Genomic DNA, 18,761 nt, shown 5'->3' with positions numbered 1-18,761 from the left:
ATGTATTGACATTTTGATATTAAACAATCAATCATTTAGAATTAATAAATTATGTTAATGGTGTATAGATAAAATCACACCAATTTTAGACACAGAAATTCCCAAAATGAGATGCTGAATTTTGAAAGTAATCTATTCCTTTTGAGGGAACCGGGGCTGGAGGCAAATTTTGGCCTCTTGTTTGAATCTGCCTCTGTTTGCAATCTGTTCCTGCTAGGATTTCGATGTAACATTCTAGGAGAAGGATTCGAGCACCTTAATAAAACATCTATTGATACTTGAAAATAGAATAAAAGAATAAAAAATAAATTCAATTCAAAAGGTTAAATTTCTGAATTACTTTTCTCCTTTAAAATAATGAAGATCAAACATAATTCTTTTATATCTAGGAAATATTGTTAAATACTTACCCTTTGACTCTATAATAAATAAGATCTAAATCATTAGTCAATTTCTTTTAATTTTATGACTTTTATAGAATACAATTCACAATTTTAAAGTTTAAAAGAATTTAGTTTTTTTTTTTTAAAAAAAAAACTTATTTTCTTGTAACAGTGTCATTAACAAATTCGGGAGATATGAATTACTGCATTTGATATAGATTTTTCTTTTTTCTTATAATGATTTTCTCCATCCCCGAATATTTATCCTAAGCACCAATTGTTTCCCAATTCAAAGAGGACATAATTATGAAGGTAACAGGAATCTTATTATATCATGAAGAGCTGCATAGTGAAGACAACAAATAGTAATATAAGGCATTACATTTCATATATAAATAACACTTTCTCATGTAAAACTCCATTCTTTATAATAGTATATAGCAAACCTCAACATCATCGCCACCATCACTTATATAGAATAAGTTATAGGGGCAGCTACTGCTGCTTATTCGTTACTGCAGTGACATATGTAGCATAACCTTTAACATCTGCCCTTTAAATGGCTATTTATTCATCGCAACACTTATACAAGATGTACCTTTCCATATTGCGGCTGCATTCTGTGCAAACTATCTTTTCAGGTATCATTCCTGCGGAACTAGGGAGAATGAGCCGGTTGCAGTGATGTTCAGTATGAAGGCTCTTGAGGTAATCCTTAAGTGAAGGCAGAAAACCCTTCTGCTGAATCTGATCTTTCCAAATAGTATAATCTGACAGGCAAGTTAAGGATACACTCCCCTTGGCTTTCACTAGCTCTTCTGTTCCTTTAGTAAAAATAGCCCATCCACCTTCACTGCTATCAAAGCTGAGCATTGCCATGATTTCCTTCATTAACGAGTCATTCTCAGAGGTTTTTCCCAGTTGATTTTTGGATCTCCACATGCTCTCAATCCTAACCCAGAAGTACCAAATTGAAGTCAGGTCTTGCCAATAATGGCTGAGTTTCTCAACCATGATGGTTGAAACATTCCTCCTGACTCGCTCTTTCGGGTTGCTCTTTCCCACATAAACCATCCCCAATGGGATACCTGCAGCTTGTGCTACTGCACGTGCAGTGCTGGTGAATTTTCGAATCCATTCCATGTCCTCTCCTCCATAGAGGCATATGTATCTTCCTTCTTCAATCTAATAAAATCAAAGTTGAGAATTTTTAAAAAGCGAGAGAGATATGCTTAGTATATATAGTTAATCTATAATATAGTAATATTAAATGTTGATGACATTTAAGAATAATGTCATCCCAGTCGAACGTACCCAATTTGTAATTATTGGATCAATTCCAGCAACCAAGAGCTCAAGTCTCCAACTCTCTTCCTTCCATAGAGCTTCTTCCCTTATGGTGGTGAAAGGGAAGGCTAGACTGCCCCAAATCCACATCATGTGGACTGCATTTGGGCAGGCAACCCTTCCCTGGGGATCGAGCACAACAAGAATAGGCTTCTTGCCAAAGTTCCACTTTTCTTTGACGAACGTGATCACTGCCCTATCGATCAAAGAAGGGTGGTGGATTGAGTGCCAAGTCATGACAGATTGCAGTGCCTCAAACTTCTTTAGCATGATATCATTGAAAGGGACAGCTGGATCAAGAATTGGGAGCCAGACAATCTCATATTGACTTTCCTGCTTCGAAGGATAGAGTCGCGACTCATTGTAGATCTGTTCAAGGATTGAGATCTCATCTTGTGTAATGTCAAGGTCTGATATTAGCAGCAGCACATTCTTTCTTCTCAGGACATCGATGTTAACCTGTTTTGTCAGGTAGGAAATAACTTAGAATTATAATTACCACTTTTCCGAAGAAAGTAATAAATAAAAATGCTTAGAAGAAGTAGCAACAACCCTTCTCTTGGTGGTTCCTTCAAGAAGCGGCTGGATATCATCCTTCGAATAAATCAATGCCTTGAGAACTCTCATGTTGTCGATGTGAGCCATATCAAACAAATGTATAAGGTTCTGATAAGTTTCCATATGTTTCCTTTCATCTGCATTTATTATATGGGAATCATTTTATCAGTGTAAATATTTCAACATTCAACTAATTAATTCGACGCATTTCTTTTGAAATGAATTTTCTTACTTACATATTTTGCTTAAAGAAACTTACCAATGTGCTTATAGCAGAGTCCCAGTTGATTTTGTAGGTGGCTTTGCATGTTGCTTAGTTTGTGAGCTAAGCTCGATAGTTCCCAGGCCTCTGTAGTTGATGCTATATGCCTATAACCAACGAATGAAGTTCATATGTCAATTATATAAATTTTCTTATCATGCAACATTGATAGGGAAAGAAAACCTCGTAGACATCAATCGATCAAATACATACTCGTGCGCCAGCCCAATAAGGCCAATAATCTGGGATGCACAGGCCACTATACTTCTGATTGTCCAGTAGACAGAAATTGGTAAATGAGCCATTGCAGTGGACAATGCAGGAACATCCATTGTAATGTATCGAGGGGGCAGATCTTGGAACTCGACAATGCACTTGGCAATTGCTAGCATAACCTTTATGAGACTTTTTACCGAATCGAATCGAGGTTTAAGCATGCTCGAATGCTCTAAAATATCAGGCAATTGTTTCAGGATTGCCACAGATTTAGCAAGCTGGTTTGAGGTGCAGTTCTGGGCAACCAGCCAGAATTCTCCGTAAGTCATTGAAAAAGCTGCCAGTGCTATAACCAACTTGGCATCCCATGTGTAGCTTGATAGCATGTTGAGTATTGACATAGTAGTAGCATGTGCATCCCCACCGCCTGAGCATTTGTATGATATCTGCGCAAAATAAGGGACTCGCTAGTTAGAGATGCATATAGAAGCATTTAGATAGAGATCAGGAAAGTAAGATGATTACCTCGCTAGCTATTTGTTCAATGATAAATGACAAACTTTCTAGCATGGCCATGGAGCTGCTATGATAAATCTTGTCATCTAAAACTTCAGGACGTGCTTGATGACCCGCCTACAAATTTTAAAGATGAATTAGGCTTACTAATTTAAATGGCTAGTTAGCTAAAAGCTCTCTATCAGGTCTCAAGTTTGAAAGATTTGTATCTCCTTTTGTATAGCTCTCCGTCCAATGATTATTGGCAACATAAGCAGATTACATATGGACAACAATTGAAAAGCATTAGAGCATTACCGCTGGTAGAGCAAGAGATTCGATTGTTGGGGCTGCACGCTCAAATATGTCCTCAACGATATTAAGGAGAGGTTTGACATCGAACTCGCGTCCATCGGGAGAATGAGTCGCCTGAATTTGCTTTGTCATTGCATTTTCATCAGAGCTTGAGAACAAGAGCCTATCACCTTTGATCAGTTGGTGCGCACTCGCTGGGGACTGTTTGAGCTGTTGTTGCATAGTGATTGGTGTCTGTTTGGTCGGTTGCTGCATGTTAGTAGGGGTTGAATTGATGGGATGGTGCATATTGGTTGGGGTTGGATTGATAGGATGTTGCATACGGGCTGGAGTTGAATTAATCAATTGTTGCATGTTAGCAGGGGTTAAATTAGCCAATTGCTGCAGAGTGCTTGGAGTTGGATTGTTGAGTTGCTGTGTATTGGCTGGGGTTGGATTCATCAGTTGCTGCAGATTGGCTTGGGTTTGATTCGTCAATGGCTGCTGCACACTAGGTTGGTTAGCCATTTTTGGGATTACACAAAGAGAGCAAAGGAAGCAAAGTGCAATGGAAAGTAGAGCGCTTAATGTGTATTTCTTGCAAATTGCATGGCCTTATAATCTTCGAAAATGGAATAAAGGATATAGGCAGGTTGAACCTTGTTTATTTCCAATGAAGTTTTAGTACAAAAACGACAGGAACAAGTCCTGGACATGGATGATCATTACACCCTTATCTTCTTTTACCTTTTCTTGCTGCCCCACGAATCTGCACTGTAGCTTTTCAAAATAACTCTTTGAACTTTTTGTTTTAAATGATTCTTTACTTGATAGTTTATATTTCTTGCTATTAATTATTGAGGATAAAACAAAGTTAAAAGAAAGGGTAGAGTATCACTTATGCTTTTTGCTTTGTGCTTTGTTTGTTTGTTTATTCCTTTCTTCCTTTTCTTTTTTTTTTTTCCTTTTGGCAAATCCAAGAACCGAGATAATTATATCAATTATCACTTAATTTATACTAAGTTCTATTTTGGTCATATGATTTTTTTAGTTCATCCAAAATCTGATTTAATTGTCAGAAAAGAGAAAAAAAAAATCTTAAAGTTTTTTAAATCTAAAACATAAAATCACTAATTCTATAAAACAAAATTTCAGATTTTGAAGCTTGAAGTAAAGTTTTGAATCTAATTTTCAAAAATTGATTTTAATTCTGATCTCATAGACAATCAAGAAAAAAATGCACTCATAAACTGTAAATTTTTTATGTCATTTTGCAATTAGTATTGATATTAGTTAATTTGGTGGTTCAACACTCATTTGATTTTTGAAGTTCTTACACTAAACTAAAACTGATTGTAGATCCTTATATAAATATGTGGACATGTAAAAAAGAATAAGAAAATGATAGCTTAAAAATAAAAAAGAGCAAAAACATTATTAATTTGATGGTTGAACACTCTTTCTTTTTCTATTTTTCACCTTTTTCTTTCTTTATTATTATTATTATTATTATTATTTTGAAAATAGTGTCTTGGTAAAGTATAAATAAAGAAAAAGATAATTAAGCTGAATTAATTAAGCTGAAAAATGAGAATGAAAATATTATTATAACAATAAATGAATAAATAATAGAAGATGAGAAGAAAATGAAAGAAAAAATAAGAGCCAAGATTTATTATCAAAGTCTAGAGGATTTTTAAATCCTAAAGATGGAATGGTTTTGGGTTAGGTTAATAGTTTGATTGAATGATTTGATGATGAGGAAAGTGATTTATCAAATTTTTACAATGTGTTAGTCTAACATTAAATGTTTAAAACTTGTCATTATACTAATGAATTAAACCGCCAGATTTTAGATAAATGATTAATCTGCTATTCAACTTAAAATTAAATAACTGTAAAAAAAAAAAAGACATATATGATCGATACGAAATTTAATATAAAATTAAGTGACTATTGGTATAATTATCTTGCTTAGAGTTTTTAAATTATATATGAACTAGTACATATATAAATTATACACATGTGTGTGTATATGCATTGATAATAAAATAAATTAATTATTATCAAAAAGCATTTAGGTGAGATGATAAAGATCTATTCTAGTTCAATTAAAGTTTCGAGTTTGAGTTTTGGATATGCAGTTATTTTAGCGCTCATAAGGATCTTACCTAGCATACTCTAAATTAGGTTGAATAATTTCGGTTTTACTCGGCACACTCTAAATTAGTTAAACTAACTCTTAATATTAAATTTAAAAAATAAAAATGGTTATTTTTTAAAAAAATTACGTACTTGCTAGTGAAGAACTTAGTTTGGCATCATTGATTAAATATTTAATTAATTTTTTAAAAAATTATATTTTATTTAGAAAAGCACTTTCTGAAGATAGATTTTAATTTTTCTAAAAAGTTTAAAGTTTGAATTTATAATAAGATGATATCAATCAGAAGTTAGACAGACTTGGTTTCCTTATGTATATGCTTAATAGTAACATTATTATTTCTATATGGCTAGTTGGTGGATGTCAATGGTTAAAATTTGGATAGGACTTCACTATATACTAGAATTGGTATCACTTGCTGGTGCATGTGGAAAGGAAGAAATATTTTTATTATCAGTTTGATCCCATTAACCTACCCAATCTGAGTAATAGATTATCTGAGGAGTTGATTTCCATATTCTGTGGTTGCTTCTAATCCTTGTCAAATCTTCTTTCAGCAGAATCAAGTTTCAAATTCTTCTAAAGTTCAGGGGATAATTATACGACGATGATTTAACTTTTTATTCAGTTTTATTTTTCATTGCAATCGTTTAATTTTAAATTAATTAGCCTAATAATTATTTATTTAAAAATTTGATGATTTAATTTATTGGAATAATAATATATCTAAAGCATTTAAATATAAGACTAACACATGTCGTAAAAAAATTGACAAGCCAATATTTTAGTCATCATAACATTTAACCAAATTATTAATATAATTTAAGACCAAATCCAATTTTAGGCTTTAAAAATTCTCTAGGCTATAATGAATCTTGATTCTTGTCTTTTTTCTCTTTTTTCTTTTTTATTCTTTATTTGTTTGTTTTTATAATAACATTCTCTTTTTCAGTTTAATTAATTTATATTAATTATCTTTATTTTTTTATATTTATCAAGATATCATTATCATTATCATAATAATAATAATAATAATAATAATAATAATAATAATAATAAATAAATAAGAAAGAAAAAAGTGAAAAATAGAAAATAAAAAATTGTCCAATCACCAAATTAGTAATATTTTTACACTTATTTGTATTTAAGTTATCATTTTCTTTACATTTCTTACATGTCCACATGTCTACTTAAGAATGTGTGATCCGTTCCTAGCAAGAACTTCAATATCAAATGAGTGTCCCGCTATTAAATTAATTAATATGAATATTAATTGTAAAATAACGAGTATATAAGTAGATATAAAGAATTAAATATATGAATGCTTTTTCTTTTGATTGTCTATAATATCAGTCCATTGAAATTGATTTTTAAGAATTGAGATTCAATGCTTCACTTTAGGATTTCAGAATTAAATATTTCATTTTATGACATTAAAAGTTTTATATTGTAAATTTAGAAGATTTATATATAAAAAATTTCGATGAATAAATCGTTAAATTTTAAATAAGTCAATTTAAATAATTATAATATATTAAATTTGACATATCTTAGCAAAAATCGAGGGTGGTTGTTAGGAGGCATGACATAATTGTCAATCCTAACATATCATAGGAGGAAACAAAATTTTAACTCAATATCCTTAACATCTAAGCATCAAACAAGGATTTTGAATCAAGTCATAAACTCTTGTTTTCCTCTCCTCTTTCACCTCTCTTCATAATGCTTCATTTATTTTTATTTTTTTAAATAAAAAATTATTAATGTGATTTAACACTTTATATTCTAAATTTTTAATTTTTTTCATAACAAAAAATACTATAGAATTTAGTTCTTTTACATTTTACTATTTATAAACTAATATTTTTAAACTTTTATAATTTAATATTAATATAATTCTCATTTTTTGTAATAAGATCATTAATTAAATAATTTAGTATATAACTAACTACATTGAATTCATATTAAATAAATTAATATATAATTTTAATTTATTAAAAATAAATTGAAATACTTTTTAAAATAAAATTATAATATATTTTAAAAGTATTTTGATAGTTGATTTAATAGCAAATCATCTATAAAAAAATTTATTATTGAAAATAAATATTATATTAATATTAAATCATAAAAATATAAATATATTAATTTATAAAATAGTTAAAATGTAAAAAAATAAAATCACACGATATTTTTTTATTTCAAAAGCGCTACAACTCTCTAATTGCAAAAAGTATGTAAGTTCCTTTATTTTTCTCAGTCTGCTTGCATTGCACTTCAAATTCATTCATTTGATTTCAAGTTCTAGATTTGAAGTATTAAATTATTTTTAAAAAAATATATAGACGTAGAATTAATAGGTTAATTTTGATATACAAGTTAAAAATAAATATTAAACATTATAAAATATATATAAAAAGTATTATTTATAATAATTTGAGGGAATATTAAATTACAATTACAATACGTTTTACTTAGTGACACTAACTCATATTTCGATTTCATAAATATTCTTTTATGAGCTCGGTTATTTGAATAACATATTTTAATTTTTACACCACTTCCATGGAAAGAACTTAACATCCATATTATTGTTTCTATAGAAAAATAATTCAACTCTACAATTTTATAAAAAATTAAGTTAATATTTATTTATTAAAATTAACTAATATAAAATTTAGAAAAATATACAATAACCGAAGGTAATAGGCCTGCCAAAAGAATAAAATTTTGATGAAAAAATAAGAAATATGAGACATAGAGGAGAATAGACTAAGATTCAGAAAATGGGTTAAAGGATAAGCAAATTGATAGAAGGAAAATTACTAAAAGTAATGAGAAAAAAAACTTATTAAATTTTATTTTCAGATGTTATTCAAATCCTTTAATTTTTTAGAGATATGTCGAATCCTCTTTAGTTGGTCTTACTATATGGATTTCTTTATAAATATAAATTCTCAATTCTTAATAATAATTATATATTTTCCCAACATAGAATTTAGTTCTTTCTGTGATAATGAAATTATTGGTTTTTCAAAATTTAATTCAAGCAAGTATCTGAATTTATTTATTCCATTTAATACTATAATTAAGAAAATCTTAAACATTTAACTTCTTCATGCCATTAAATATTATTAGGTTTATTTCTATTAATAATGTAAATACATACTGGTTAAAAGCATTTTATTTATCTTTATATAATATTTAAAAATGGAAAAGAGTTCATGTTAGTATAGTGTGGGATTTGAAAATCTACAAATTAAACTATGTTTTAAGAAGTTGAAATTCAGACATATTAAGTTTTAAAAGACCAATTTGAGATTATAGTGAATTTTCAACTTTTGAGGGGACAGATTTTGGCCCCAGTTTAGGTCTGCCCCTTTGATGAAATATTTTAGGAGGACTCAAATGAAAAATAATGATTAGTAGTGAGTTCAGAGAATCAGATGGGTTCTGTTAAGGACATATCCCATTGATGGCCAAGAAAATTCTGGAGATGAAGCAAGCTTCAACGCCCCCCAAGGCAACAGGGCCCTCATTGTGGGAGGGTAAAAAGCATAATTGTTTATCAACTTGGCAATTCTTTTTTTGGATGATTGAATAATTGATATTTATTTAATTATTTAAAATTAAAAAATATGTATTAATTATTTATCAGTTTTTTTATATAGATCAACATATATTATATTTTTATTAGAATTTTTCTAAGTTTAAATTTGCCGTTTGTGAAATTATAAAATGAATGAAATTCTATAACTAAAAACTAATAATAATATATATTTAAATAATAATATTTTAATAATAAGACGAGTTAACCACTCTAATATTAATTTAATTTTTTTTATTATCGTCGAAATTCATGTTATATCATGTAAATAAATTTGGTTAATAATTATACTGAAAGTTAAAATCAAAATCAATATTAGCATAGTGTCAAAATTTGAAAATTTAAAAATTTATATACTAATTTTAATAACAGATGGCAGTCTGGCAATTAAGCTTAATTTATAAAATAAGTCATTAATAAATAAAGATGAACCATTTGATATCTTTTACTCTCTTTTATCTGACTATTCATGCTAAGCATCTTTCCTAATTTAGAATGAACATACAGAGGCTTTTTTTGGCTAAGCTGTTTATCGAAACTGTTATAAAAATAAGCAATAGCTCGTAGTTTATTAATACGAAGTGTTTGATTATTTATAGTTACTATATTGAATGATAGATATAAAATTAATAAATCATTTGTTTTTATGTATCAAATTTTGTTTTGATTCGATTATAAGTAATTATTGTTTATGTTACTTCTGTAATAAAATTAAAATCTGAGAAAGAAAACATGTCAATTACTTTCTAATTACTTTAGATTTAAATTTAAAATAATAAATAAGAAAAAGGGTAGAAATATGAGACTATTTGGAATTTATTTGTGCATTTATGGACTATATTGTTAATAATCATAACATTATTTTTCCCGAAATAGATCCAAAACACCAATTCAAAGAGGACATAATTATGAAGGCAAATAGGGATTTTATTATATCATGCAAAATTGCATAGTGAAGGCAACAAATAATAATGCAAGTCACAACATTGCATATATAAATAACACTTTCTCGAGTAAATTTCACTCTTCATCATAGTATATAGCAAAAAGTTCAGTATATCAAGCAACCTGAACATCGTCACCACCATCACTTGTATATATAGCGTAAGTTATATAGTGGCAGCTACTGCTGCTTATTCATTACCGCAGTGACATATATAGCATAAGCCTGTAACATCTGCCCTTTAAATGGCTATTTATTCATCGCAACACTTATACAAGATGTACCTTTCCATGTTGAGGCCGCAGTCTGTGCAAACTATCTTTTCAGGTATCATTCCGGCCGAACTGGGGAGAATGAGCCGGTTGCAGTGATGTTCAGTGTGTAGGCCTTTAAGGTAATCCTTAACTGAAGGCAGAAAACCCTTCTGCTGAATCTGATCTTTCCAAACAGTGTAATCTGACAGGCAAGTTAAGAATATGTTTCCCTTGGCTTTCACTACCTCATCTGCCATTCTACTGAAAATAGCCCATCCACCTTCACTGCTATCAAAGCTGAGCATTGACATGATCTCTTTCATTACGAGATCATTCTCAGAGTTTTTTCCTAGTTGATTCTTGGATCTCCACATGCTCTCAATCCTAACCCAGAAGTACCAAATTGAAGTCAGGTCTTGCCAATAATGGCTGAGCTTCTCTACCATGATGGTTGAGACATTCCTCCTGACTCGCTCTTTCGGGTTGCTCTTTCCCACATAAACCATCCCCAACGGGATACCTGAAGCTTGTGCTACTGCACGTGCAGTGTTGGTGAAATTTCGAATCCATTCCATGTCCTCTCCTCCATAGAGGCATACGTATCTTCCTTCATCGATCTAATAAAACCATAGATCAAAACTTTTAAAAAGCGAGAGAGATATGCTTAGTATATATTAGTTTATAATATTAACTGCTGATGAAAACTAAGAATGTTATGCCAGGCGAACGTACCCAATTCGTAATTATTGGATCAATGCCATCAACGAGGATCTCAAGTCTCCAACTCTCTTCCTTCCATAGAGCTTCTTCTCTTATGGTGGTAAAAGGGAATGCTACACTGCCCCAGATCCACATCATGTGGAGTGCATTTGGGCAGGCAACCCTTCCTTGTGGATCGAGAACAACAAGAATAGGCTTCTTGCCAAAGTTCCACTCTTCTTTTATGAACTTGATCACCGCCCTATCTATTAAAGAAGGGTGGTAGATTGAGTACCAAGTCATGCCAGACTGCAGAGCCTGAAACTTCTTTAGCATATTATCATTGAAAGGGACAGCTGGATCACGAATTGGTAGCCAGACAATCTCATATCGACTTTCCTGCTTGGAAGGATGTAGCCGTGATTCATTGTAGATCTGTTCAAGGATTGAAATCTCATCTTGTGTAATGTCAAGATCTGATATTAGCAGCAGTACATTCTTTCTTCTCAGGACGTCAATGTTCACCTGTTTTTCAAGCAGAAGGACAAAACATAGCTTAGAACTATAACCTATCGTGAAAGAGCATCACTTTTCTTAAGAAGGTAATCAATTGAATTGATTAGTGAAAGGGAAGAAAGTAGCACAAACCCTCCTCTTGGTGGTTCCTTCAAGAAGTGGCTGAATATCATCCTTCGAATAAATCAATGCCTTCAGAACTCTCATGTTGTCAATGTGAGCCATCTCAAACAAACGTAGAAGGTTCTGATAAGTTTCCATATGTTTCCTTTCATCTGCATTAATTATACGGAGATCATTTTTATCAGGGTAAATATTTGAACATTCAACTAATTAATTGGACCCATTTCTTTTGCAATGGATTCTCTTCCTTGCATATTTTGCTTAAAGAAACTTACCAATGTGCTTATAGCAGAGTCCCAGTTGATTTTGTAGGTGGCTTTGCATGTTGCTTAGTTTGTGAGCTAAGCTCGATAGTTCCCAGGCCTCTGTAGTTGATGCTATATGCCTATAACCAACGAATATAATTCATATGTCAATTATATAAATTTTATTATCATGCAACTTTGATAGAGAAAGAAAACCTCATAGACATCAATCGATCGAATACATACTCGTGCCCCAGCCCAATAAGGCCAGTAATCTGGGATGCGCAGGCCACTATACTTCTGATTGTCCAGTAGACAGAAATTGGTAAATGAGCAATCGCAGCAGACAATGCAGGCACATCTATTGTAATGTACTGAGGTGGAAGCTCCTGGAACTCCACGATGCACTTGGCAATAGCTAGCATAACCATTATGAGATGTTTGATCGAATCGAATCGAGGCTTAAGCATGCTTGAATGCTCTAAAATATCAGGCATATGTTTCAGGATTGCCATGGATTTTGCAAGTTGGTTTAAGGTGTAGTTCTGAGCAACCAGCCAGAAGTTTCCATAAGTCATTGCAAAAGCTGCTAGTGCTAATACCAACTTGGCATCCCATGTGTAGCTTGATAGTGTGTTGAGTATTGACATAGTAATTGCATGCGCTTCACCACCACTTGAGCACTTGTATGTTATCTGTAAACAATAAGAAACTCGCTAGTTAGAGATGCATACAGGAAGCATTTAGATAGAGATCGGAAATGTAAGGAGACTAATTACCTCGCTAGCTACTCGATCAATGACAAATGACAAACTTTCAAGCATGGCCATGAAGCTGCTATGGTAAGTCTTGTCATCCAAAGCATCAGGACGTGCTTGATGAGCCGCCTACATTATTGTAAAGATGGATTAGCACTTAATTATTTAGATGGCTAGTTAGCTAAAAGCTCTCTATCAGGTGTCTTTTTGAAAGATTACCGTCTCCTGTTATATACCTCTCTGTTCAATGATTATTGGCAACATAAGCGGATTAGATATTGACAACATTTGAAAATCATTAGAGCATTACCGCTGGTAGAGCAAGAGACTCGATTGTTGGGGCTGCACGATCAAATATGTTCTCAACGATATTAAGTAGAGGTTTGACGTCGAACTCACGTCCATCAGGAGAATGAGTGGCCTGAATTTGCTTTGTCATTGCATTTTCATCAGAGCTTGAGAACAAGAGCCTGTCACCTTTGATCAGTTGATGCGCACTGGCTGGGGTCTGTTTGATCAGTTGCTGGATTTTAGCAGAGGGTAATTGGTGCATAGTGGTTGGTGCTGGATTAGTCAGCTGCTGCATTTTAGCAGAGGGTAATTGGTGCATAGTGGTTAGTGCTGGATTAGTCAGCTGCTGCGTATTGGCTGGGGCTGGATTCATCAGTTGCTGCTGATTGGCTTGGGCTTGATTTGGCGGTGGTTGCTGCACGCTAAGTTGGTTTTGATTCTTCAGTTGCTGCATATCAGTTGGGGTTTGGTTGGCCATTCTCGGGGGCAAAAGGAAGCAAAATGTGATAGAAAGTAAACGGCTTAATGTGTCCTCCTGGTAAATTGCATGGCCTTTATATAGTCTTCGAAAATGGAATGAAGGAATGAGGAAGGTTGAATCTTCTTTATTTCCAACGAAGCTTTGGTACAAGAAACGACAAGAAAAAGGTCCAAGACTTGAATTTTCCTTTTACTTTTTCTTGTTGCCCCACAAATATGCACTAGTAGTTTGTGATGAAACATATGAATTTTCCTGAATTTAATTCAGATCTTTTATGCAATATTAATTATTAAGTATTTAAATAGCGTATGTAATGATAATTAAAAAATATCTTTTTCTCTATCATATCAATACTTCAATTCTATTTTATAAATATATAATTAATTATTTATGTAATTATCCATTCAATCCATCATTTTCCTTCCTTAAAAATGAATTTAGGACCTTCTTTACTTCTTGATATTAATAATTGAGAATAAAATAAAGTTAAAAGAAAGAGCAGGTATCACTTCTTCTTTTGTCTTTGTTTGTTTGTTTTAGTTTGCTTTGTCTGTTGGTCCTTTTCTTTTCTTCTTTTCTTCTTTTATTTTGGCTTTGCCAAGGATGTTCGGATTACATAAATTATGTACATGTGCGCATATAATTGTTAATAAAATAAATGGATTAATTTTCTTTAAACTACTTACTTCTTTCATTCGTAAAGGATTTAGTTAGGCAGCCTTATTAAAAATTTATCCGCAACCTAAAGGGAGTCTGGAGCCATCAAGCTGCTGCCATGGGCGCGGGAGATGTCGTAGGAGTGGCTCGCAACTTAGCAGGAAACCTGCTAGCTAGCAGAAACTTTCAACTTTAAAAAAGATCCAATGTTAACACTCTTTTTGAATGTTTTAATTATTTAAAAACTTATAGTTAGGATATATATAAGTGTGTGTGAGAGCAAGGTTTTGAACATATTTATTTTTATATGATTTTTATTTTATTTTGTAAGATATTTCTCGTAATTTATATGAATTATTCTTATAGATTTTTTTTTAATTTCTCTTTCTTTTCTTAAAATGAGGTATTTAAGAAACTCTATTTCACCTAAATAAATTTTTATTTTATTTTAATATATAATATATATATATATATATATATATATATATATATATATTTATATATGAATATAAACAATATATTTTATTAAAAAGATAATAAGATTTATTATTAATATGGAGTAACTTTACTAATTATTATACTTATATGATCATAACCATTTTAAGAATATAATAATCTTATATTTAAAAAATTAAAAATACCATATTTATTATTAGCATTATTTAAAATCACATTAATTCTTTTATAAATATTTATAACTTAATATTTTTATAAATATAATATCATATGTTGTTTTCTCATAAGAAAAATAATATGACATGGCTTCATAAAATTTTATCACGTAAAACTCATGGGAAAACTTAATATTTTTTATATATGTCACGACCCCACCCGTGGGCCCGTGACCGGCACTAGGGAATGGGTAGGCTTAAGGCCACCGAAACCCGTAGTAAGCCTGACACTCACTGATTTAAACAAATCTCAACTCAAATTTATATTATTAAAACCATAAATTATCTTAATAGTTACACTTTACAAAATTACTTGGTCTACCCGGAAAATACTAGGCGAGACCCAAGCTCGGAAAATTTACAACCGATACATATACTAATTACTACTCACGGAGAATCTAAGATTTACCATTTTACATACCAAATCAAATACTTCACCCGATGATGAAGGAGTCATGAGAGAACTAGCGATCACGAATCCGAAAACAATAAATGGAGTGAGTGAGTTAAAATCATACATCTAAAAGCAGTTTCAAATATCTCAATGTCACATTCATTTAATTTTAAAATAATTAATAAATCACGCGAACCATACGTGTCATGTTAAAACATATGTGTCATGCCATGCTTAAACAAAATTTATTCCACATGCAACGGATGATTACTTCAGTAGAACTCTAATCCCAACTCTAAAATCTCGATTATTTCAACACTTATGTCTCAACTAACCTCAACTCTATCATCTCAAACCTCTCATTCCAATAGGGCGAGAGCAAAGCTCGACCAGGGACCTTACCTCCCGGCCACTTAACTCGGCCTTAGCCTTTTGGCTCTCTTATCCAATAAGACTGGCGCCCCCGAGAGCAAAGCTCGACCGGGGACCTTACCTCCACCGGTCACTTAAGTATCCAAATAAGAAATCTAATAGCCATTCGACTCTCTTAATCTAATAAGACTGGCGCCCGAGAGCAAAGCTCGACCAGGACCTTACCTCCACCGGTCACTTAAATATCCAAATAAGCTTGCCCCGAGAGCAATGCTCGACCAGGGACCTTTACTCCCGGCAACCACACTCTACTAAGCCCAGAGCGATGCTCGACTGTAAGGTAGTCCTAATCTTTCTTTCTCAAAATTTTTACCTCTTTACCTTTTTCTTATCTCTCTCATATTATATTGGACACTCATCCAACTCCTATGTTCTATCCCATCCCGAGTCATCGTGCAATATTAAAATTGGTAATAAAGGAAAAACATATTTAAATAGTAACTAAAAGCATCATGCAAATGATAATAATAATAATTGAATGAAAAATTGAAATTGCAAATAAATATTCTCGAGCAAATCAAATTTTATGCATGACACGTGCGTAAACGATATATGACTTTAACTCACAGAATTAGGGCGACCTCCTAGCTCATTTTAGGTGTCTCGGTGAGGAGCGAGCCGAATGCATGATCATCTAATCACGGAAAACAATTTATCAAAGCGATGAAACAATTACAATAGATCCTAGGTCTAGATTCAGGACTGCCTAAGAATCTCACAAGTAAAAATTCGAACCTCCCTACAACACGAACATTACCCCCCGTGAAAACGGGTCCAGGACTGCCGGAAAAACACTCCAAATACTTACAATTAAAACAACGGAGTCGGGTCCCCAAACTTCACTATTTCCGACTCCGCCACACAAAGACAAAACACAAGGCAGTAACCGAGGACAATTATTTTGACCCACAAATACCATCAAATACACAATATAAACCAAAAGACACAATTAAACTAAGAATTTCTAAAAAATGACGGGCTAAAGAAAATTACCAAGACGGCCGCCGGTCGACTCGCCTCCGAGTCCGATCGACGATCCGAACACACCATCGGACTCACAACGACGCTGATGACGATCCCCGCTTTCGATTTTCCGATCCGACACCCGACCATCCGGGAGAAATTTCGCGGACGATCTCGACCGCCGATTCACAAACGAAGCCCGATCGCCACGAAACCGGTGCCATCGCGAGGAGAGTCGGGATACATCCTCCGATCGTCCCTCCTCCGCCGGATCTCGGCCGAAAACGCCGCCACCATTTTCTCTCCACCGGATCTTCCGCTTTGGCCACCAGGCGCCGCTACTAAAGAAAGCTCGTCAGAGGAGCCGATCGCCACCCAACTCGGCCGCCAACAACGCCGAACACGCCTGAAGCCACACGCGATTCCCCGCCATCGTATTGGGACACACAACGCCTCCACGACGGCCGCCACACCCCCCTTCTCTCTCTTCCCGACGCACTCTCTCTCTCCTCCTTTCTTCTTCCCCGACTTCTTTTCTTTCAATATCGACATTAGGCCCCCGAACTTTTCCTTATTACAATTTGGTCCCTCAACTTCCTTAATTACTTACAATTTCATCCCTGCGAATTTAAATTTGACCCCCAAACTTCTTTTTAGCCTATCAATTAAGCCCTTAACTATTTAATTTGGGCCAAATTAGAATTCGAAAATACACAATTACAAAAATACCCACTGACATATTTATTTACGAAAATACCAAACTCACAAATTTCCATTAAAACCCCATAAAAATAAAATTATACTTTCAATCCTTATTCCAAAATAAATTTCCAATTTAGTCCTAACACACAATTAAATTAAATAATCAATTTTTCCAAAATTCTTTTATAAACACATCCTTTACAATTCTACCATAATTTTCCAATATATAATTTTACTTATATAAATATGCATTTGGAAAAATTTGAATAACCAAAATATAATCATTTTAAATTAAACCCAATAATAATGAGGCTAAAATTAACTTAAATAAAAACTCATTATTAAATATATAAAAATTTGGTGTTACATTCTCCCCCCTTAAAAAAAAATTCGACCTCGAATTTTAAAAGAAAAGGGCTACACTCTAAGATCGAAACTAATTAGGAACCTCTCATCTCCAACCCATTTCTGGAAACTTTTCCTGAAACTAACTAAACCACAAGACTCATCGACAAAACCCTTAAACAAAATGGCGAACTACGAAAATCCGCGATCCTCACTTACTACTCCTCGGAAACCAAATCTTCACTTGCTTCCACACACTAAGGGTCCAACACGAGCAAAGATCGAAAATACACTTCCCTCAAAATTTCAAACTTACAAACAACCTGGATTTAACCTCGGAGAACATTACTAATGCGTAAGTCCAACTTACATGCCACCTCACCGACAAAACCAAGGGTCTCCCACACAAGAAGGGCCAATTCGATCCCTGCCAAAAATCCACTCACCAAGTTTCCTTCCTAATGACGCGCCTCGCATGTGGAAAAATCCTTAACATCTACATCACATCATCCTCGACATAACATCCATCCGATCGCATCAACCGACACAACCATGCCATCCCGACACAAGATTCCTCCTTGGTGAAATCCAAAGCGTCCTTTATTATCTAACATGGGGCCTGGCTCCACAAACTTACTCTCACCGTCAGCTCATCCAGAGAATTCTCAAGCTAACACTATTTACTTTGAAAAATTTACTTATTTATTTACTTTATAATCATCAACGATAAAAACTTTATTATCTTGAAAAATACTTTTACAAAATCGTAAAATCTCTAGCCATTTTTCTTTATATAAAATTCTACAATATCGCTAGCCAGGGTGATGATGCCCCCTATCACCAAGGGTCAGAATGCACAATGTATGATGCATGTCCTAAAATGAATTTATGCATGCCTAACGTTGAAATGCCATAATGCATTCTTACGGGCTATATTGTATTTTAAAACACTTGTTCTACT

At 32.9% G+C, this 18,761-nt stretch overlaps 2 protein-coding genes across 2 annotated transcripts; both read right to left on the bottom strand.

Annotated features, from left to right (window-relative positions):
- Window positions 1–690: 690 nt before the first annotated feature.
- On the bottom strand, window positions 691–4,257 carry LOC8260349 (protein SIEVE ELEMENT OCCLUSION B). The gene is made up of 7 exons (XM_015724048.3): window positions 3,580–4,257; window positions 3,292–3,399; window positions 2,764–3,212; window positions 2,548–2,657; window positions 2,283–2,425; window positions 1,698–2,189; window positions 691–1,568 (listed from the first exon to the last, which is right to left on the bottom strand). The coding sequence occupies exons 1-7, from the start codon at window positions 4,081–4,083 to the stop codon at window positions 951–953; spliced, it is 2,424 nt and encodes an 807-aa protein (XP_015579534.2). The 5' UTR covers window positions 4,084–4,257; the 3' UTR covers window positions 691–950.
- A 5,978-nt stretch (window positions 4,258–10,235) lies between these two features.
- LOC8260350 (protein SIEVE ELEMENT OCCLUSION B) lies at window positions 10,236–13,692 on the bottom strand. The gene is made up of 7 exons (XM_002526920.4): window positions 13,175–13,692; window positions 12,886–12,993; window positions 12,353–12,801; window positions 12,137–12,246; window positions 11,871–12,013; window positions 11,256–11,747; window positions 10,236–11,140 (listed from the first exon to the last, which is right to left on the bottom strand). The coding sequence occupies exons 1-7, from the start codon at window positions 13,631–13,633 to the stop codon at window positions 10,523–10,525; spliced, it is 2,379 nt and encodes a 792-aa protein (XP_002526966.3). The 5' UTR covers window positions 13,634–13,692; the 3' UTR covers window positions 10,236–10,522.
- Window positions 13,693–18,761: the final 5,069 nt, after the last annotated feature.

This window comes from Ricinus communis, chromosome 5 (genome assembly GCF_019578655.1).
Source record: "Ricinus communis isolate WT05 ecotype wild-type chromosome 5, ASM1957865v1, whole genome shotgun sequence".
Lineage (NCBI taxonomy): Eukaryota > Viridiplantae > Streptophyta > Magnoliopsida > Malpighiales > Euphorbiaceae > Ricinus > Ricinus communis.
This window is presented reverse-complemented; position numbering and strand designations above follow the sequence as displayed.